This window comes from Myotis myotis, unplaced genomic scaffold (genome assembly GCF_014108235.1).
Source record: "Myotis myotis isolate mMyoMyo1 unplaced genomic scaffold, mMyoMyo1.p scaffold_m19_p_1, whole genome shotgun sequence".
Taxonomy (NCBI): Eukaryota; Metazoa; Chordata; class Mammalia; order Chiroptera; family Vespertilionidae; genus Myotis; species Myotis myotis.
Genome location: NW_023416313.1, coordinates 166,262,943 through 166,285,691, shown reverse-complemented (window position 1 = coordinate 166,285,691; position 22,749 = coordinate 166,262,943). Strand labels below are relative to the sequence as shown.

Sequence of the window (22,749 nt, the reverse complement as noted above, 5' to 3'; positions counted from 1 at the left end):
TGGCAAGTATAACTTCATGATTTTTCTTTACTCTCTCAGATTCCAGTATGTACTCCAGTTCAACCAGCTATAACTACAGGAAACAATACAAATAATCTTGAGTAATAGTATTCCTATATTTTAAAAGCTTTTTCACACAATCTTATTTCATTCTTTGCACAATCCTGTGAAGTAGGTATCATTCCTATTTTCAGATGGGGATTTGGAGGTTCAGAGAGGTCAAAGAAAAATTGTGCAGACAGCCCTGGCTGGTTTGGCTCGGTGGATAGAGCGTCGGCCTGGGGACTGAGGGGTTCCAGGTTCGATTCCGGTCAAGGGCATGTATCTTGGTTGCGGGCACATCCCCAGTGGGGGGTGTGCAGGAGGCAGCTGATCGATGTTTCTCTCTCATTGATGTTTCTAACTCTCTATATCTCTTTCCCTTCCTCTCTGTAAAAAAATCAATAAAATATATCTTAAAAAAATTGTGCAGACAAAAGCTGGTAGGTAGAGCTGGAACTTGAACTCAGAGGATAGCACTCATTTCATGATTGCATTGCATTGATCTGATAGCTCTGAGAAGGTAGGAAAAAAGAGAAATGTTAGCATAACTCCACCTTTATAAATGTTTCTTAATGGGAAGAACCACATCTCATTAACAATGTGACATTTACACTTGAAATGTAGACAAGTCTGGTAGAGGTAGCCTCCTTCCAGCTCACAGGTGTGTCTGTTTAAAAAATGCAGGATAAGCTTTAACCCAACATTCCAAATAATCTCTTGTCCAGCAGTCAAGGTCTTTGGTAGTTTTTCTCTCCCCCATCATTTGTCTTTATTACCTCAGAATACCTCTGTCTGTGTATCTCTGGACATGTTCATTCTTACCTCTGGAGAATGCCTTTCCCATTCTTCCAGGCCCCAAGCTCTTCTATTGGTTACCTTCTGTCTGCCTACTTCTCCAGTCTCACCTCTGGATATAAGAATCCTTCATTTTTGCTTGTCTGGCCTTCACATTGCAATCATTCATGCTAGTCAACCTGCCTGTTGACTCTCTTCCTCTAGGAACCTTTCCTGATAGAGCCTTCATGAGATGTTCACTTTCCCCTAGAGAATTATTGCCTATTCTACTCACATTACCTGTAGTCAACTACGTTTCTTTTTTTTTTTAATATATTTTATTGATTTTTTACAGAGAGGAAGGGAGAGAGATAGAGAGTTAGAAACATTGATGAGAGAGAAACAACGATCAGCTGCCTCCTGCACATCTCCCACTGGGGATGTGCCCTCAACCCAGGTACATGCCCTTGACCGGAATCGAACCTGGGACCTTTCAGTCCGCAGGCCGACGCTCTATACACTGAGCCAAACCGGTTTCAGCTCAACTACGTTTCTGAGTTGTCTTTTTATGTAAGCATCTTGCACTCCAAAAAGAGTGTAGGTACCTTGAGAGTAAGGGTCCTGCCTCACACTTTGTAGTTCTTGAATAGAACACCCCAAGAGGCAAGTTCTGTAACAGTAGCAAAGGAAAACTAGCCAGATTATGAAAAGCCTTGAACAACCATTTTACTCCATATATGGGAAAGGGTTAAAAGGCTCTGTGAACCTGCTGCTACCAACTCCTTGATATTCTCTGGAACCCTTTCGTCCATGGAAGGAGCATAAAGTAAGGGGTTTTACTGCAAACTGGGCAGCGCTGTCTTAAGGGACAGGTTAACTTCTACTAGTAAGTGACAAGAACTTTCGCATCGGAGGAAATTCAAGTAGTGATTAAACACGTGGGAAAATGTGCCACCTAACTAGTAATTAAAGAAACACAAATTCAAACAAGGAGGGACTTAGTAATCAGGAAGACAAAGTAAAAAAAACCATTTAAGCTGTTTAGCAGGCACCTTGGAGAATCAGAAGGCCAAACTGCAAGGTAAGGGTTTGATAGGCAAGTGGGGGATTCTGTGTGCTGAGGATTAGGAATGGCAAGCGCAGGGGGCACAGTCACCACACCAGGGGACAGATGGGTCATGGGGTTCAGGGATGACCAAGTTCATCTTAGCCCAAGGGTGGAGTTACTAAGCGCTTGGGCGTCTCTAGGCAACCCATAAACCTTCCCTCTCCAGAGTCAACTCTTTTGTAATTGGCTCACGAATCCACCAATGGGCGCACAGGAGGCGCTTCCCGCCACCTCTGGCGCCCGCTTTAAACAGCCTTACTTTTGCAACTGCAGACGGACTTCTCAACCAACCTTGAGCAAGGCGGAGACTTTCGCCTCCACGCCCCGCCCACCCCGGCATGGCCCCGCCCACCAGGAGGGCCTCTAGTGGGCGATTGAAGGAGGCAGCTGCTCCTCAATAACGTCAGGACTTCGTGTTCGGTTGTGACTAGGAAGGAACTAGCAGATTGGAGCCTGGGTCTGGAGGCTTGCTAGAAGCTGGACTTCAGCTGGGGCTAGAGTTTCCCCGCGGTGACAGCATCTGCAGCCTCCGGTGAGTTCCGCTTCGCCTCCGGGCTTGGGGGTGCAGTCAGAGGAGGTGCGGGACCCTCCGGATTCTGGCTGAGGCTTCCGGGAGGGCTGACCCTAACCCTCCCCAAATCCCGCGGAGGTGCATGGCCCTGCGGGAGCTCAGCCTTTGACTTTGAAGTGTCATTCTGCTTAGCTGTGAACTCCGGGAGGTCCTCTTCTCTTCTAGGCTGCTGGGGTCACCCTGAGACCCTCCCTTGGGGACCCCCGCGTGGTCGCCCTGGCGCCCGCCTGGCTCACAGTGGGTGCTCTGTACACGTGTGTTGACCGAGTGCATGTGTCGCTGGCAGGCAAAGCCCGCCATCCCAGGCATCCTGGGCTCCGTGCAGCTTCGGTCTCGCGGAACCTGCTTGTGCCATAGCTAACGCCAGGCGGAGTTCCTGGGTAAGGCCTTTGATTAATTCATTCATTCAGCCCGTGGGTGCTTGCTTACTCCCTGCATCCTCTGGGATCCCGGACTTGATTTGTCTAAGGCTAAGCTGCTGTCATTAGCACTGATCACAGATTATCGTCATCCTTTGTTTATATGTTTATTTTCTTCCACCAAGTCCTGCTAAGCTTTGCAATCTCGAACAGTGCTTGGTAAATGGTTGAATGAATGCATAGACCTCCTAAGCCTGATATTGCAAGTCTAAAACAGGCTAGTGTGCTCCGGCTCTTTCCATTCTAGAAGAGAAACAGGCATGTCAGCAAATCAATAGGATTTACTAACTCTCAGAGCTCTTCTAAACCCCTTTTGTGGCACCTAACGTTTTCTATCTGATAGTCATGAACTTATAGTGTGGTTTAAGCTGCATTTCGTGGTATCCTTTCACCAGATGTGACAATATATATGCACTTCTAGATATGTGAATGTATTCAACTAATTGCCTTGGAATTTTCTTATGGCTGGAATTGAAGTCATAAGAAAAGCATAAGAAATATCGACCAAAAGTGGAAAAAGAGTGATTAATTCCATGGGGGAACCAGGTAGGGAGGGCATTTTGAAGGAGGTGGCATTTTTATCTCAGAAGGGGTTGTGTTATTTACTAGTAAAAGTTTCCCACAGGCTAAACGTTGACCTTTTCTCAAATATTCTGAATGCTCTCTGTTCCTTTAACCTCTTTTGTAGCTGGCCGACTCTTATTCAGCATTAATGTCATAATAATAATAACTAAAATGTATTGGTTGCTACACAGTGCTAAGCACTTGATATGCATTATCTGGTGAAGCCTTATAACCAATCTTGGAGGTGGGTACTACTTTTGTCCGCATTTTACTAATTAAGAAATGGAAACTCTTTGCTTAAAGTTGGACAGCTTGTAAGTAGAAGAGCCAGATTTGAGCCCGGGTTGTCTGAATGAGAGCCCTCATTCTTAACCACTTCCAGCCATATTGTGTCCTTGAACATCTATTTCTTATTAGAAGTCTTTCTGTAAAACTTCCCTCAGCCTTTTTTTTCTTCTCAAAGTTAATATTTGCTGTTACTTTTCTCTATTATAAATTTATGACAATGTATCATTGTAACTATTAATTAATATCATTGTTTCCCTAAGGAACTGTTAGCTTCTCACATCTGGTACTATGTCTTGGGTATATCTAGGATATAACCTGGCACCCAATAGGTGTTCAGTAAAGTTTTATCGAAATAATGAATCCATATAGGGTAACATGAATGCATTATATTCATTCAACCAGCATTCGTTGTGTGCCTACCATGTCCAGAGGGTAGGGTAGATAACATTTAATTTCTACCTTCAGAATGCTTGTAGATTCTTAAATGAGGCAAAAACAAAATGTTTTAGTTTAGCTTAACGTTTTGTCTAACTAAACACCCATTGGTCTTCCATCTCATTGTAAGGAGAGCAAAGACAACATAACCAGGGACAACAAAATGAGTACTGAGGGTACGAAAGGGCACACCGTAGTCTTGTTAATAGGTTCAGAAAAGCTATCTGTCTGGAAGAAAGTATTAACTAGCTTGCTATTAAAAAAGCATACTGGACACATTCTGCCTCTTGATTTTTAAATGATCAGGCAATAAATATAGAAATATTTAATTTTTATTAGTGGCATAGTATTGCCAAATTTATTCAAGAGTACATTTACTAGCCCTGGCTGGTATGGCTCAGTGGTAGAGTTTAGGCCCGAACACTGAAGGGTTTCAGGTTTGATTCCCAGTCAGGGGCATGTACCTGGGCTGCAGGTTCATTCCCTGCCCCCGGGAAGCAACCAATTGATGGATGTGTCTTTCTCACATAGATGTTTCTCTCTCTTTTAGTGGAAAAAATGTCCTTAGGTGAGGGTTAACAAACAAAAAAAAAGGATTGTCATGTCAGTTGCCTATTTTTAAATTATTTTGTTTTGTGTTTCCCCCCCCCCTCATTTTCTGTGTGAGAACTGTATATTGGGACTTTGTCATGTATTTTGCAAATATTTTTTCTCATTATTATTGTTATTTTATCTTTTGACATTTTTAGTGATGTATTTTCCCCTACATAATTTTTAACTTGTTAATGTTATCTTTAGCTATATACAAAACTTTTTGTGTGATTAATTTCTGTCAAGTTTTTCCTTTATGGCTTCTGGGTTTATTATCTTGCTAATTTTTCTTCTAAAGCAGGCTCTTTTATTGTTCTGAATATTATAGTAAAGTCCCTGATAGCAATGATAATTAGTAGAGGTTAATAAGTTAAAGAAAAACATTGGCTTTTATTTTAAATTTTAAGTAAAATACTAATGATCTTTTTAGTCTTTTTTCTGAACCACAGTAAATTTATCAGATTCCCCTTTATGCTTATAATAGTTCTACGGTAGTCTGCACTTTTTAGAAGGAAAACTTGTTTGTATCATTTCCTCTGCAATGGAGAGAGATTTTGGCCTTTTCAGATATTTTCAAATTTCTTCTTTAGTGAGATGGTTTGAATTTAAAATGTAATTTAAAAAAAAGATGTGCTTTGATCTTTTACATTATCTTCACTTAAGAATGAAAATAACATTTTTATTTTCAAATGGCTGGGTAGGTCAGTTGACTAGAGTGACGTCCCCATAGGCCAAGGTTATGGAGTTTGAATGCCTGGCAAGGCACATCCGAGAAGCAACAAATGAATGCATAAATGAGTGGAACAAGAAATTGATGTTTTTCTCTCTTTCTTATTCTTTCTTTCTTTCTCTTCCCTCTCCCCCTTCCTCTCTCTCTAAATTCAATAAATAACAACAAAAAAAAATGAAAATACCTTATAGAATTCATTATTCCCTATCTGAGAAAAAAGTAGGCTCTTATAAATCTTTTTTTTTCAATGTTCAACACATTACTGGCATGTTGGTGAAAGAACACCTCCCCTTCTTTTACCTAATAAAGAAGAAATTAACCCAAATCCCACCTCCTGGCTTTAATGATAAAATTCAGGAAGAGGTGAATAAGAATCAAAAGCAGGAAAGATTATTTATGCCTGGAGACTTTTGGGAAGTCTTTAAGGTCTAGCTTAATCTCATTTCTTTTACAGAGCCGGGATTTAAATGGCCTAGTATTTTCTTTATCTATAGATTGTGTAGACTTGATGTTTATAAGCAGTAGTGAAAAAAACCATGGACCCGAGCTTGTATGTCTTCCCCTCGCCATTTCAGCTCTACTATAGACTTGTAGCTCAGGGGTGGGGAATGTCTGGCCCACGGGCCGTATCAGACCCGTGAAATCAGTTAGGGGTGAGCTAATTAAATGTTTGACCAAGTAGCAGACTAGTTTTTAAGTTGATGATTTTGGATGGCCTGCAAATGATGTTACAAATATCCAAATGGCGCTTGACAGAAAAAAGGTTCCCCACCTCTGTTGTAGCTGCTCGGGGGAGACAGGGTTAGACTCCCCAAGCATAGATGTTTTCCCTCTCAGTGAAAGAGAACACATGTCCCCTCCTCCTTTTAGCCCTGGCACAGGAGCAGCAAGGATCAGGGCAGGCCTAGGAAGCAGGCTTGGCGGGTTTACAGCTGATGCAAGGAGTTTGAGTCTATAGAGTTGAAAGTGATGGGCAGGGTGTAGGGATCCAGGAGGGAGGGATAAATAAGGTGGACAGCAAATTAGAGTTTGGCCAAGAAACATAATTCAGACCTTGAAAAACAAAAACTGGACAACTGGGGATTTCAGCATTGAAAGTCATGTTTGTGTTGACCTGTAATCCCATGTTTCTCCTACCTTCAAGTGCACATTTTAACATCTACAAAGTCAGGCTGCCTTTTAAAATTAATGATGTGCCATAATTTAATTGGCCACATCTTTTTCTTGGTGGTACGGATGGAACTGTGTCATCCCATCCAGGGAGCCTCAGATCTGGTGAAGTGGAATATCTTTTCCTATGGAGCTGTTGGCTTATATAAAAGTTTGTGATCATAGTTCTCAACTGTTCACACGAAGGAGTTGAGTTCTTTATGGCCAAATGCTTTTGGATGGCTGGGTCCATGTTTCTTATTTCACTTCCAGCTTAATGACATTTCAGAGCCTGAACAGTGTAGCGAATGAGCTGCGGCTCAGGCTCACATCAAAGTGCCTTCCGGCCCGCGTGGAGGGCCCGCGTGGAGGACCGGAGCGGGGGTAATTGATGGCGCCCGCCTACCTTTCTGTCAGGATTGTTCAGAGCTTTGAAAATCCGGGTCGTTTCTGTGTAGCGTCAGGATCCCAAAGCATAATTCAAATCATCGGCAGCTTTTTTAGTGTAAGTACTTGAAAACCCATTTCCTGCTGCTGCTTCTGCCACAGCCGTTACCATTCTCCAGGGAGCCCTGGCTGTTGCCTTTGGAATGGGAACTCCACAGTGGTACCACTTCATAGGCTCCACTTCTGTTTTTCTGGAGTATTTTTTCCCCCTGGAACCTGATTTTATCAGCTTTAAGAACAGGACATTAACCACTTACAGTTTAGTTGTGTGCAGTATGGAGTCCACCAGGTTGAAAATGATTTTTGGGTTCCAATGATTTCCTTAGGATTTAATGGCTCACTTTTTAAAAAAATATATTTTATTGATTCTTTACAGAGAGGAAGGGAGAGGGACAGAGTTAGAAACATCGATGAGAGAGAAACATCGATCAGCTGCCTCCTGCACACCCCACACTGGGGATGTGCCCGCAACCAAGATACATGCCCTTGACCGGAATCGAACCTGGGACCTTTCAGTCCGCAGGCCTACGCTCTATCCACTGAGCCAAACCGGTCAGGGCAATGGCTCACTTTTTGTAAAGCATGAACTTTGGGTTTGTGGCATTCAAAGGAGGAAGCCAGTTGCTGGGGGTACTACCTGTGCCACACCGAATACGTCTAATTAGAAAATCGGAGCATGTTCTTAAGATTTTTATGTTTAGGGACATTTCTAATTTATTATTATTTTATTTTTGTGTGTGTGAACAAATGACTTTCTTTAAAAAAAATCTTCATTGTTGAAAGTATTGCACATGTCCTCTTTCATCCCCATTGACCCCTTCTAGCCTGCACCCACCACTCTGCCCCAGGCCTTCACCACACTATTCTCTGTGTCCATGGGTTATGAAGTCTTATTGTTTTAAGTTATATTTTTCAAAACACTGGGAAGGTCTAGTCATCAGTTTATCACATTTTTGCATTTTTTTCCCTGCGAATTGCTGTCATACCGCTATTTTCTGTGAATCACACTTGATTTGTAAGAACTCCCTTTATATTTGGAATACTAACCATTTGTCACGCATGAGTCTTCTTTGTGTGCGGCATCTTCTGTATAGTTCGGTCTGGCGAGAGTTTTGGGACATTTAGAAACCAGACATCTTTCTTGTCCCGCAGGAGGACCATGTCACTAGACTTCGGCAGTGTGGCACTGCAGACACAAAACGAAGATGAAGAGTACGACAACGAAGATTATGAAAGGGAGAAAGAGGTGAGTTGCTCAGAAAAAAAGACTCCAAACCCAATCTTGAACAATTTTATTTCCTCATCAAAATTATGTCCTTTTGTGTCATTTTGAAGGAGTTTATAATCCCCCATGAAACTTGATCAGTACTTGGACTTCTAAGAGGTAGATGAGAGGAATGCTTCCTTTTTTGAGACGAGACTAGAACACAACCTTGAATGATGCCACTAGATAATGGCTAGATTCTCTATGCTGTTTCATTTAGGACAGCGGTTCTCAACCTGTGGGTCGCGACTCCTTTGGGCATCGAACGACCCTTTCACAGGGGTCGCCTAAGACCATTGGAAAACACATATATAATTACATATTGTTCTTGTGATGAATCACTGTGCTTTAATTATGTTCAATTTGTAACAATGAAAGTGGGGGTCACCACAACATGAGGAACTGTATTAAAGGGTCGCGGTATTAGGAAGGTTGAGAACCACTGATTTAGGAGGTAGTGGCTGGTTTTGGAGGCAGAGGCCTAGAATCTAGCTGCTTTGGAACATTGCGTTGACCAAGTGTGGCAAGGTTCTTAGCTTACTTCTTAGTGGAGGCAGACCACATATAAGTAAACAAATGAATGAAGTCATTTGAGTGAGTGATAATTTAGCACTGATAAACGATAGGGGAACAAAATAGGGTTATATAAAGCTACTGGCAGGGAACTGGTGAGGAGGGAATGTTTGAGCTGAGGCTTGACTCATGAGAAGGAGCAGCCTTGCAGAAGCCTGAGGAAGAATATTCCAGGCCAAGACATCAATGAGTGTAAAGCCCAGAAGTCAGAAAGAGACCCTGTGTGTCCACCGAATAGCTGTTGGGATTGTGTGAGCAAGGGCGGAGTGGTGGAGATGGGGCAAAGACGTGGGCTGGGCCAGATCTCAGTATGTCATGGTGAGACGTTTGTAGTTTAATCTAGGAGCAATGGGAAGCCAGTGGAGAATTTTAAGCAAGGAAGTGATATCTGACCATATTTTTGAACGATCTATGTAAATGCTGTGTGGTGAGTAGACTAAAGGAGAAAAGGAGTACGTGGAGGAGATTTTATATATATAGTGTTTAATAGAATTCTTGGCACGTAGTAAATGGTGGCAATAGTAATAGTAGCAGTTGGTGCAAGTCAGTTTACTTGTTAGAATTGTTTTTAGTTTGAGTCAGATTTCTTGACTGACTGGGATAGCAGGTTTCCTTTGCATTGAGTCTATGCTCGATATGACACTTTTCTAAGTGGCCCATTAGTGTTGACAGGAAGCAAGGAATAGGGTCAGTTGCCCTTGGGGTTGGCAGTACAGTTAGGGCAGAGATACAAAACTGCCAGCTCAGTGGGTCTTGTCCTTAGACATGTATTCTTTGGTTGCACGGTATTTTTAAAACATTGAATCTATATTTCAAGATTGGAAATTTTCATATAACAGTTCAGATTTTCTGGTTTGTCTTGAGACGTCCTAGCCCTGGCCACTGCGGCCTGTGTCTGCACCCTGCGCAGGTGGGCGGAGCTGAACGGTAGCTCTCCCTTCCCGCTGGCCACGGTCCCCACCTCTCACACAGACATGGGCTCCGCTCTTGGACCTGCCAGCTTCGCTCTTATAAATCCTCCGCCAGGTCTCTGAGGGACTAGGCTTTGTGACCCTGGTCAGGGTGTTTGGATTTTGACAGGGTCCTTCACAGCAGTGTGGCAAGGACAGGGATGCGGATTTGCTGTTGCTTTGTGAACTCACAGCATGAGGTTTTCATGACCCCAAAGGCTTTGCATAGTTTGCTGGGATTTAGCTACTGGGATTCTTGAGAGGATCGTTTAAGTAATTACTATAGTCGACTTTAGAGAAGAGGAAAAAATGTACTGACAGGTGATTTTTCATTGGAAAAGATAGTAGTAGAGAGATGGATAGGGTATTGGAGGGAACTTATTGCCAAATGTATTGTGTGGTGAAAGTTTTAAAGGGGTATGAGTTAAGGAATCAATTAGTTCTAGATAATAGACAAAAATAGCCATTAGGATAGCTTCTTTTTTTTAAAAAAAATATGTCTTTATTGATTTTAGAGAGAGGAAGGGAGAGGGAGAAAGAGAAACATTGATGGGCTGCCTCCTGCATGCCCCCTACTGGGGCCCACAATCAGGGCATGTGCCCTGACTGGGAATCTAACCCTGACCTCTTGGTGCATGGGACGATGCCAACCAACTGAGCCACACCTGCTAGGGCGGAACCATTTCGTGACAGATTATGTGCTGGGGTAGGGAATTTCCAGAGGCAAAGAAGCTCTTTCGAGGTAAAGTATCTGAGAATGAGTATTTCTAGCAGAGTGGAAGAATATAACATATAGATTATGTGACTCTGGTATGATGATTATGCTCCGTGTTAATAAAAAGTGGTTCATGTTAATAAAAAAGTGGTTTTACCTTTTTTTAAAAAATTGCTTCAAGGTAAGACGTACAATGGATAAGGTTTCCATTGTATAGAGATTTTAAGATTTTCAGCAACAAAATTCAGAATTATTCATAAAAATCCAGCTGTATGTATATTTTGTCACTGCTAGTTAAAAGGAGAAGTTGACTGCTCAGACCTAAGTTGCTTGCATACCCAAAAGCCTTTTCAAATCTCCTCACTCCCTGACCCTGTGGTAGCTGGACAGTTAGATGTTAGCTGTGGTCTTTTCTTGCCTGCCTGGTGGGTAGTTGTGGGATTGCTGGCTGGATTATGAGTGTTAGCAGCGGGCTAATGCAAATGCCTTTCTCTACCTAGTGAATCCCTTTGTATTCAGTTCACTTATGTGGGAGGAAAGCCTGTGTCGGCGAGGATGTGCTGTAGGGCTGGCCAAGCAGGCCATGTCTGACTCAGAGGCCACCTTGCTAAGGCTTTTGAGATCCTCTCTTGGCGGAATAATCCTGGTTTTGGTCAGTTGCTAATACAAGATGCTTTACCAAGTTTAGTTTTAATTTTGGAGCTTTGGGGTCAGTTGGGATTTTGTCCACACTTTCCCATAAGTCCCTAAATAAACCAGAGTCAAATTCCATCCTCCGTGCCCTTCTAATTAGCAGCTCTACGATCATTGTCTTGCCTTTTTCATTTCTTTTTTTTTTTTTTTAAATTTATTGATTTTTTACAGAGAGGAAGGGAGAGGGATAGAGAGTTAGAAACATCGATGAGAGAGAAACATCGATCAGCTGCCTCCTGCACGCCTCCTGCTGGGGATGTGCTCGCAACCCAGGTACACGCCCTTTACTGGAATCGAACCTGGGACCCTTCAGTCCGCAGGCCGACGCTCTATCCGCTGAGCCAAACTGGTCAGGGAAGCCTTTTCCATTTCTATTCCCTCCATTGTTTGCTTTGAAGAGCAAATGGAGAAAATGCATTTAATCTTCAGAAAAACAAAGGATTTAGTGAAGTGATTTAATATTCAGAGAACACTTAGACCAATGGAATCTCAAGTCACAGCCCACCATGAATAGACCCATTTTTTTTTTTTTTTAAGATCCAAGAATTTTGCAGAAAATAGGCAGTATTATCATTTCTAAATCGTTACATTCTAACTGGTATATTGGTAAACGTTTGGCTACTGTGGGCCAAGACATAGCAGATAAGTGCATAACCCACAGCCTCACCCAGTGTTTCACCTGAAACTCCATCTCCTACGTAGTAAACAGAACAGATTAGGGTGCAGGTGAGTGAGGGCGATGATACCATGGAGACATGGTGTTATTCCAGTCAATAGTCATATCACTCACATTCCTTACAACTTATTGGAGCTCATTGCTTTCTTGCTGTACCATTTGAGAACTACTGATATAGTTCTCTTTCTTGCTACTAAGTAGACCTCATCCAAAACATTTTAGATGAAATTTTACTGGAAAAGCTGGCCCAGAGAAGAGGAATTGAAAAGTTCTTTCATTAACTCATTCTTTTTTTTTTTTTTAATATGTTTTTATTGATTTCTGAAAGGAAGAGAGAGGGAGAGATAGAAACATCAATGATGAGAGAGAATCATTGATTGGCTGCCTCCTGCACACCCCACACTGGGGATCGAGCCCGCAACCAGGCATGTGCCTTTGACTGGAATTGAACCCAGTTCCCTTCAGTCCCCAGGACAACACTATCCCCTGGGCCAAACCAGCCCGGGCCATTAACTCATTCTTTTTTTTTTTTTTTTTCCTTTGTGGCTTAAGAGAACAGAAATTTATTGCATCACAGTCCTATATCAAGGTATCAGAAGGGCCACCACCCTCGGAGACTCTGGGTAGAATTCTTTCTTCCTTGCATCTTCCTTCTCCTCTCCTGTGAATCTATTGTAGGTTTTTTGCTGTGTGGTTACTGGAGCTTATATAAAACTTCATCTAGATATAAAAGTCCATTTTACACTAACTACAACTTTGATTTTATACAATAACTTCCCTTTATTCCCTCCCCTTTAAGTTTTTTTTTCTTCTGGAAATACACAGACATTTTTAATGGAAGCAAAATGGGGCAACGGCGTCACAGCCAACAGGGATTGAACTCAGGCAAGGCAGGGCCGGTGCTGTCCCCGGGTCATGGAAGCCACAGCAGCCTGGTGGCACGGAGCAGGGGAGAGGGAGGTCCTGGCCATGGGGGGCCTGCGAGGAGCCCAGGCTGCCAGCTTCATCCCTGGGGAGGAGCAGAGGCTCTGGCCCAGCTGGTTCTGCGAAAACTTCAAGGGTGGGCACCTGGCGGCTCCGAGTGGCTCCTCAGCTTACACGAGTATTTAATCATAGCCTGCGAGCTGGAGGTGGGCTGGGTGCGGGCTGGAGGTGGGCCGGGTGTGAGCTTTTCAGGGAAGTCTTTAACTTGGCTCTTAGGTTAGAATGGAGATTCTGCTTAGTGCGTATCCATAAAAGTATTATTTAATAATTCATCTTCTAAAAGATCAGAATCTTTACAGCCAACCAATGAAGTAACCTGTTCACAAGGCACACAATCAGTTAGATTGTCATTTTGGTTCTCCCCAAATGACAGTTTGCTAGTATACAGGTACTTTATGTAGTGTCACCAGAAACAGCTCTGTGATCATTGCGTGATTCTTGATAATAAAATGACGTATGTGTGTACATATTTTGGAGCTGGTGGTTTGGGGCAGCAGTACTTAGTAATCTATGCTATCCAGATAATATTTGCTGATGATGGTTCATTTAGTGATGAAATATTTGAAACCTGAAAAATGATCTTGAGTAGAAAGGCAGGTGGTTCAAATAGCAGATGGCAGACAGACCCTTGCACCTGGCAGTTGCGATTTGAGGCCCTTTTGGTTTTTCTATGGGTACTCCTCTAATAGGGATAATAAAGCTCAGTTAAGCTTGGCATAGTGCATTTTAGAGATAAGGTTTCCATGGTATAGCCTTTCTTCCACTTTATTTTTTTTTTTTACTGCCTGATTTGATATAATTATGGAAGCATTTTGATATTTTGTCCCCAGTAGAGGGAGTTGTAAAGCTACTATTTGTTTACCTTTAATATTATTTGACCTATTTAGTGGAAATTTCTTGTCATCACCCAAGAAAATCAAAGAAACAAATGGCTGAGTATTCATATTTTTCTGATATATTTCTTTAGCAACTTTTTATACTTTATCTAGATTGGGCCTTTGAATGTTTCCCATAACATACAGGTATTTTTCAAGGACTGTTGCAATGGGAACAAACACATTGGACTCTGGCAGCCTGAAGTTTGTATACCAACAGGTAGAAGTAAGTGTCTCCCAGGGATGATTAAATGTCCCCTGGAAGAAAATAGGTGTGGAAACGGAGGGGTTCAGGAAATGGAGTGAGCTCTGGGGCTGTAATTCTCTCTTTTCGTGGGCCTGCCCCTGACCTCCTCTGGGCCCTGGTTGGCTGACCTGTAGGAGAGGTTTGGCCTGGGGGCGCTCCTGTGCTCCTTTCAGGCCTAAAGTTCTCCCTATTATGTGTCGTCTGTAGCGCAGCCGGTCTTTGTCTCATGTTGCCATATTTCTTTTTGCAGAGATGTGGCAACCTAGACAGAGTCTTCCCCACTAACATTATAAAATTTACTTTAACTCATGGAATGGACTTTTTTTTTGTATCCTGCACAGAATGTAATTTGTCCACTAAAGTTTTAGCTGCCAAGTTATTTGGCTTGATATGAAGCCCATAGAGGGCCTTTTCAGAGAAGTTTTTAACTTGGCTCTTGGGTTAGAATGGAGATTCTGCTTAGTGCGTATCCATAAAAGTATTATTTAATAATTCGTCTGCTAAACGATCAGAATCCTTACAGCCTACTGATGAGGTAACCTGTTGACAAGGCACACGAGTGTTGGCAGTCCATTTGCTGCTTTGCTCTGGGGAGAAGATGTATTGTACAGTTTGTAAGCTGAGAAGTCTTGCTTTCATGAATATTGAGGATCAGAGGCTCTGAATACTGTCTGTTTAGTTAATTTTAGTTCTAAATCCTAACAAAAGGTTTATGTGTTCTCTGTTTTACATTCGCCCTACACGTAGGTTTGTTGGGTGTTCTACATTGGGTGATTGTAAAGTTTTTTATTTTTATTTTCCTGAAGTTCTTTGAGTAAAATGCCCCTTTTTAAAGGAAGGACCAGTATGAAGTAGTAAAGGGAGAGAGGTGTATGGAGTGGTTTAAAATGCACTTCAATAGAAGACTTCACAATAGCTAATTATCGCTTTTTTTTAGGGAAGGTAACTCTTTAATTACTAAACTCACCTGATTCACAGTAATATCCCACTGAGAAGATGGCATTTGCAGCCAAAAAGCAATTTGACATATTTGGGGAAAGTAGAGTGGAATTAAAAATCTTGTCATTTATAAGGATTGTTATGTTTGCCCTTGAATCTATTTGGTAATGGGTTGATCTTTAATGAAGAAACTTTATAGTTTCTAAAATTTTCAATTTGGTAACATGCATAAGTTGATCTGGTAATTCTGTGTTTTATGGCACAAGGTTCCATGACCAAAAGCAAAATCCATTTGACAGCGAATATGAGGAGAGCACACCTAAAAAAATGTTTTTTTTTCTTCAGTTTTTTCAATTACAGTTGACTTTCACTATTTATTGGTTTCAGCTGTGCAACTTAGTGATTAGACATTTATGTAACTTATGAAGTGATTCCCCCCCAATAAGTCTTAAACCCACCTGACAGCATATGTAAATATTGACTATATTCCACACGCTGTACTTTACATCCCCATGACTATTTTGTAACTGCCAAAAATTTGTACTTTTAAAAAAATATATTTTTATTGATTTTAGAGAGGAAGGGAGAGGAGGAGAGAGATAGAAACATCAGTAATGAGAGGGAATCATTGATCAGCTGCCTCCTGCATGCCCCACACTGGGGATCAAGCCCGAAACCCAGGCATGTGCCCTGACCAGGAATGGAACCATGACCTCCTGGTTCATAGGTCAATGCTTAATCACTGAGCCAAGCTGACTGGGCCAATTTATACTTCTTAATTCCTTTACCCTTTTCACCCAGTCCCCCAACTATTCTTCCCTCTGGCAACCATCAGTCTGTTCTCTGTATCTGTAAGTTTGTTTTTGTTTTGTTTTCTTATTTTGTTCTTTAGATTCCACATATAAGTGAAATCATATGGTATTTGTCTTTGTCTGACTTATTTCACGTAGCACAATACCATCATGTTTTGGCAAATGGTAAGATTACATTATCTTTTATGGTTGAGTAATATTCCATTGTATATATGTACCATGTCTTTATCCATTCATCCTTTGATTGGAGTATTTAATTCATTTGCATTTAAAGTAATTATTGATAGATATATAGTTATTGCCATTTTATTAATTGTTTTTTGATTGGTTTTATAGCTCTTGGCTCATTTCTTAATCTCTTGTTCTTTTCTCTTATATGTTGATAACTTTCTGTAGTGTTGTTTTTGAATTCCTTTCTCTTTATTTCTTGTATAGCTTTTGTAGAGTTTTGGTTTGTGGTTACAATGTGCTGCATATATACCATGCTATATGTATATAGCAGTCTATTTTAAGTTGATGTCTGCTCAAGTTCGAACACATTCTAAAATCACTACCATTTTTTTTCACTCCCTCCATGTTTGTTATTGTCATTATTTTTTACTTCTTTTGTGTGGGTGTGTATATGTGTGTATATGCCTCTTGATTTACTGTTGTAATTATGCATGATCTTTCTACTTTTGCCTTTTAACCTTTGTACTAGCTTTAGTGTTGGTTGATCCACTGCTTTTTATCTGCTGCTTTTATTAGGGTCAGTGAGAATTTTTTTCTACATTATTTTCTTATTCATATTTTTTATTTTTTCCTTTCTCTTCTTAAAGAAGTCTCTTTAACAATTCTTGTAATACTGGTTTGGCAGTATAAATTCCTTCAGGCTTTTCTTGTCTGGGAAGTTCTTTATCTCTAAATGATAACCTTGCTGGGTAGAGTAATCTTGGTTTAAGTCCTTGCTTTTCATCACGTTGAATATTTCATGCTAATCCCTTCTAGCCTGCAAAGTTTCTGTTGAGAAATCAGTTTTATGGGAGCTTCCTTGTAGGTAACAACTACTTTTCTCTTTTAAGATTCTCTTTTTGTTTCTAAACTTTGGGATTTAAATTATGCTGTGTCTGGGTGTGGGCCTCTTTAGGTTCATCTTGTTTGTGACTCTCTGTGCTTCCTAGACTTGTGTGTCAATTTCCTTTGCCAGCTTAGGGAAGTTTTCCATTGTTATTTCTTCAAATAGATTTTCCATCCCCAGCTCTATATCTTCTCCTTTTGGTACCCCCATGATGTGATTGTTGTTATGCTTGATGTTGTCCAAGAGGTTCCTTAAACTATCCTCTTTTTTTTTTAATCCTTTTTTTTGTTTGTTTGTTTTGATTGAGTCTTTTCTTCTACCTAGTCTTCCAAATCACTGAATTGATCCTCTGCTTCATGTAATTTGATGTTGACTCCAAGTAATGTAGTCTTCATTTCAGTTATTTTATTCTTCATTTCTGACTGGTTATTTTTTATTCCCTATCTCTTTGTTAAAGTTTTCACTGAGATCATTTATTCTTCCCCTAAGCTCATTGAGCATCCTTATAACCAGTGTTTTAAACTCTGCATCTGGCAGATTGCTTGCCTCCATTTTTTTTTTTTTTTTTTTTTAGTTTTGTCCTGTTCTTTTATTTGGTACATGCTTTTTGTCTCATTTTGGCTGTCTCTCTAGGTTTATGTTTATTAGAAAGAGCTACTACATCTCTCAATCTTGGCAGAGTGGCCTTATCTAGCAGTGGTGCAGTCTCCCTATTTACCTGATCTTGGTGCTCCAGGATTTCCCCTGAGTCAGTTGTGTGTGCCCTCCTGTTGTAGTTGAGCCTTGATTGCTGTTGGCACATCAGTGAATAGGATTGATGCTTAGGCTGTCTGTCTGTGAGGACTGGCAGTGATTATAGTGGACAAGCTGTTGTGGATTTGCTTTAGTGGGGTTCTGGTGCTCAATGAGTCCACCCTTTGGGTATGTCATCTGTGGCACTAATTGGGTGGTGCTCTGGTGTGCTCTGAAGCTGGCCACCAGGTGTGTTGGTTCTGGGGTCTCTTGGGGTGGGGCTCTCATGCAAGCCAAGGTCAGGCACTGCCTGTATCTGGCCTGGGGCCAACCTGGTAAGAAGAAGGGTACACTTTGATCCTGGGAAAATGGAAGCCTTGGGGGTGGGATTTTGTACCTGAATGAGGACTCACCTCATTTAGCTTCTCTCTGCCCTAAAAGTTGTGGAAGTCAAGGGAATATGCCCCAGCTATGCCAAAAAACGTTAATGGAGAACGTTTCTGAAGGGAAGGAAACGATTTCAAATGTTAGCTTACATTAAAAAAATAGTTTATAAGGCATTAAATACTACAGGGATGATTTTGCTGATTGATAAGTTTACTTACTGATCCAGAAACATTCAGAACTTATTTTTTATACTCAATTAAATTTTCTTCATAGATACCAATTTTGTTAATGCTTTTTCAGTTACACCTGTGGTGTCACAAAGAAAGTTACAAGAGCTCCTTAATTATTGCATAGCTTTTTCTATTTTTGTGAGGGGAAAATGCACTGTTCAGATGTCCCTGTCAAACTTCCCCTGAATTATAAGGCTATGTACTTGAACCTCACTGAAGATTTAGAAGACAGTATTCTTTCTGTACAGGAGTCCTTACTTGATGTAAGTATAAAATATTTATTTGTTATTTTTCCCCTGTATAATGTGTGGGCATAGTCTTTTTCCTTAAAGCAGTGATACATAATTATCGACATAACAGGTTAGACTATTTAAAAAGACTTCATAGATGTTTTTTTTTCTTCTTAGTAAATTTTGTGTTTGTAAAATCACATTATTTTTTACTTGAGGCTCACATGTAATATACTAACATTTTGATATGTTCTGTTTGGTTTTTAGTATTGTCTCTTTTGTGTTTCTTATTATTTATATCTTTGGATCAGCTCTGTGATGGCTGACTCTCAAAATGATTTTTCAATAACCTTGCATGGGCAGGTGGCCAATCAGTCAAGGCCTGCCTTATTTATATTAGTGTCAAATAAATTTTCAAATGAAGATAACTTGCCATTGAATAGAATATTTTTCTCTAATATAGGAATATTTGTAAAGAACCAAATGAATTGAGAAAATCTTTTTTTTAAAAAGTTATCCAGTGAATATTAGAAATATATAAGGGAGTGAGGAAGTATACCTCCCTTCCCACTGTACACACCTATTTTCCATTTCCAAGTTTGATTTCACCAAAACGAACTTAACAATTGGAGCATACCTTTCAGACCTTTCTTAAAATATTTTTATTTAACTTTTACCATATGTATTTAGTTTATGAAAGTTTTTTTTTATTATAAATGTAATTCTCAGGTATGTTTTATAACTACACTTTATTTTTTATTATAATGATAAAGTGGGGAAAATCTGTCATAGGCTAAGAAATGTTTCCTTTTCTTCCTCCAGGTTTTTACACAGAGTATTTAATATCTTTAAATTTTACTCATTGCATAATTTTATGGGATTGATTTATGTACTGTGGAGGGCCTCAGTCAACTTATTTATTTAACTGGTGCTTAATTTGAAAGAGAAGGCATCATAAACAGTCTTTTAATTATTTAGTAATATAGTATTTGAATCTGTTACAGTTACTTTGGGATTTGATAATGTATTGGGATTTGAGGAAAAACATTTACTGATAGATATTAAAATTCAACAGATTAGACCATTCATCTCTTTATCACAATTTATCTGGAAACTTAAATGAATTTATTCTATATCTAGTTTTTATAGTGAGAATGCTAAAGATAAGAGTTTTCTAGAAAAAAAAATTGGAGATCAAAGTCAGATGCTTTTATTGTTAGTTTTCGAGTTATGCTTTTGAGAGTGCAACCTGTAGAAACCTGAATCTTACATCTCTTTTTACTCAAATGTTTTACAACAGCTGAATATTGCATATCTTTTCATCATTGGGATTAGATGGCTGTCTACTAATTAATCACTCCCTAGGAGGTTTTTGTCACGTTTTTAGAGCATTTAATACGGGCTTCTAGGCCACCTGCTTCTTTTTCTGCTGTTCTCACCACCTGGGCAAAGCCAGTCTGGCAGTTCAGATTTCCTGCAGGAAGTCTGGTAATCAAGTCCCCAAGGCCTGGTTTCTGGTAGAATAGGATTCTGAGACTCACATCTACCCTGCGATAACATAATAGTGATTGTACCCTTATCATGACGTGCTGTGTTTCCAGAAAGAAGTTTTTAAGTTCTAATGCAATGTTATGTGTGTTAAAATCCAAAACCTTTGTAGAAAAAAATAAAGCCTTCTAATATAAATCCTGAACTGATCTATTCCCCTTTCCCCAAGTGAAATGGTGAAAGTAATTGGTGAGGAATTGATGACATTATTAAATGTAGACATTAGGAACTTCTTTGACTTCTGCAGTTGATTACTCGGTCCAGGGCAGCTTTGGTTTGGCGTCTTGATCTAAGTCAGTGTGCTATTGACGCCGACTCTCCCGTCTCAGTTGCAGCAGTTACTCACAGACCTGCCCCATGATATGCTGGATGACGACCTGTCCTCCGCCGAGCTCCACTCCTCGGACTGCAGCGAGGACGACACAGAGGGACGGTAAGGGCGTGAATCATCTTCATATGTGTATTGCATTCTGTAAGTGCCCATCTTTTGATTCTCTGCAGGTTATAACAGTGTATGAGATTATAAAATTGTGGACTAATTCTTAAGCTTGTAGGTAAAGGTTGGAGGGAAAACATGTTAAAATCTTGGGGTTCTTTGTGGTAGCTGCGTCCAAATAAATGATAAGCTCTAAATCTAAAGTGTCGATTTTTCTCAAGACCTCATCCTTCTGAGCAATTGGAGGTGAACTGGAATGACCATCAGGTGCTGCCTAAACCTAAAAGTGCAAACGTGAGTATCTGGTGTGATAATGATTTTGGTGAGGGTGGGACTAGGTCTTAGTGCTTTTGTCTTACTCTTGTTATCTAATAGGACTATAATGAGATTCGGGATATATATATGGGAGAGAAGATCGGCAATGGCTGGGAAGAGAATCCAAGTAAGAGTGAAGAGCGGCATCCTGGGTACCATCCCGAAGAAGGTGGAGATGAAGGCGGAAGGGGTTACAGTCCTCCGAGTAAATATGAACAGTCTGATTTATATCACCTTCCTGAAGACTTTAGGCCATTTACCAATGGTCAGAAGCAGGAATTTAATAATCAGCCAGCCAATGTAATTAAATTTTCAGATCCTCAAAGGAATCATTTTCAGGTATTATAAGAACTTGACTTTTAAGAGTTTGCTTAAATGTGCCCACACACGTGTCTGTTTAAGGAATGTATATAAGTACAAGGATAAGATTTACAAATCTAAACAATTTTGAGAGTGCATTTATTCAGGCTCATGCTGAATTAGTCATGCTGGTTTCTGTTTACAATCTAACGAAATCATGATCTTAAGTCAGAATTTTAAAATATCATAGAGGCTTTATGGAGACAGTTAATTAAACGTTAAGAATTAAGCTTGTCAAAGAATAATATTCTTCATTTACTGATGTTTCAGGCTTCTACCACTTCACTATGCTTTAGTGAGAAGCTATGTTCAGATATCTTGATATAGCTTTTTATTTTTTTTAATATATTGATTTTAGAGAGTGGAATGGAGAGAGAAAGAAAGACATCAATTTGTTATTTAACTTATTTATGCATTTATTGGTTGATTCTTGTGTGTGCCCTGACCTGGGATTGAACCCACAACCTTGTCATATTGGGATGATGCGCTAACCAACTGAGCTAGCTGGCCAAAGCTGATACAGTTTTAAAGCATTAAATCTATTTATTTAATTATCGTGACCACCCTTATAACACATTTTAGGTCAAACACTTCAAAGCTGATACCTGTTTTGTGATAATAATGGCAGTAGATGGGATGAATGTGAAGGAAAATTATTTTTTTATTTTGTTTTACTTAACCCTGTCAGAGTTTAATGAAGTAAGACCTTAGGATATAGTTAGCTGTTTCTCAGACTTTCTTATGATAATGAATGCCTCATTTTGCCAGTATCTATTCTGTGTCCCCCAATGGCAGGATGATTTTTTTTCTTTTAAAGTGTCATTTTCTCTTCTGTCTCTGTAGAATAGTATTCATTCCACAAAAGTTGTTGAATATTTATTACATATGAAGCATTGTATTACATGTTCTTGGATATGTGTATTTTTGTGTTCCCAGGATGTTGGCATCATCTAAATCATTCTTAAATATTTCTATGTAGTCTTGTTAGAATTCTCCTGTGTTATTTATGGGATTGGCCTGTGATAAGCTCAAAAGTCCAATTAAGACGTGAGAAATTATATTTCATAGACTTTCAGTGTTAAATAACAGTAAGTTATTTTAAAGCAAAGATGTCTGTACAAAATTTTAATTGTACCACCATTAAGTTTTGTAACAAAATTAAGGTGATTCAGGTAATTTTTGAGGAAAAGGCCAAATCCTAATTGTCAATTTCATTTATCATCTTATAATAGCAATTCGGTGCGTCACAAGCTCCCAGTTGTCAAGTGTTGGAACCGTATACAGTGGCATATAAACCTTACCAGCCTCCTGCTCAGCACAGTGACTCGCCAGCCCAGGAGATAGCAGGAGGTGACACATTTGAAGGCCTGCAACAACAATTCTTAGGAGCTAATGAAAGTATGTCTCGGGTTTATATTTTTTAGTGATTGGAGAATGTTAAACATGTTATGCATGTTCAAGAATTATTTCTTTTTTTAAATATGGTGATTGAATTGTGGTTGGTTTTTAAAAAGAACCCTATTGTTGGTGATATAGCTGAAGTATTTATGAATAAACTGATATGAAGTCTAGGATTTACTTCAAATAATATGGTGATGGGATTCTTTG

The 22,749-nt window shown here is 40.0% G+C and overlaps 1 protein-coding gene across 4 annotated transcripts in view; it reads left to right on the top strand.

The window, feature by feature from the left end:
- The first annotated feature begins 2,323 nt into the window (after positions 1–2,323).
- The window catches only part of CEP152 (centrosomal protein 152), a 100,512-nt gene continuing 80,086 nt past the window's right edge, over positions 2,324–22,749 (top strand). For 3 of the 4 annotated variants that reach the window (XR_004966292.1, XM_036300782.1, XM_036300771.1), the window contains exons 1-6: positions 2,324–2,456; positions 8,271–8,364; positions 20,360–20,463; positions 20,688–20,760; positions 20,842–21,120; positions 22,374–22,539. Coding sequence is in view for 3 of the 4 variants with exons in the window: in XM_036300782.1 (XP_036156675.1) it covers positions 8,278–8,364; positions 20,360–20,463; positions 20,688–20,760; positions 20,842–21,120; positions 22,374–22,539 (709 nt within the window). In the remaining variant the exon portion in view is untranslated. Of the gene's footprint in view, positions 2,457–2,653; positions 2,876–8,270; positions 8,365–20,359; positions 20,464–20,687; positions 20,761–20,841; positions 21,121–22,373; positions 22,540–22,749 lie in introns of those variants that run through there. The other variant, XM_036300777.1, reaches the window with a different exon arrangement.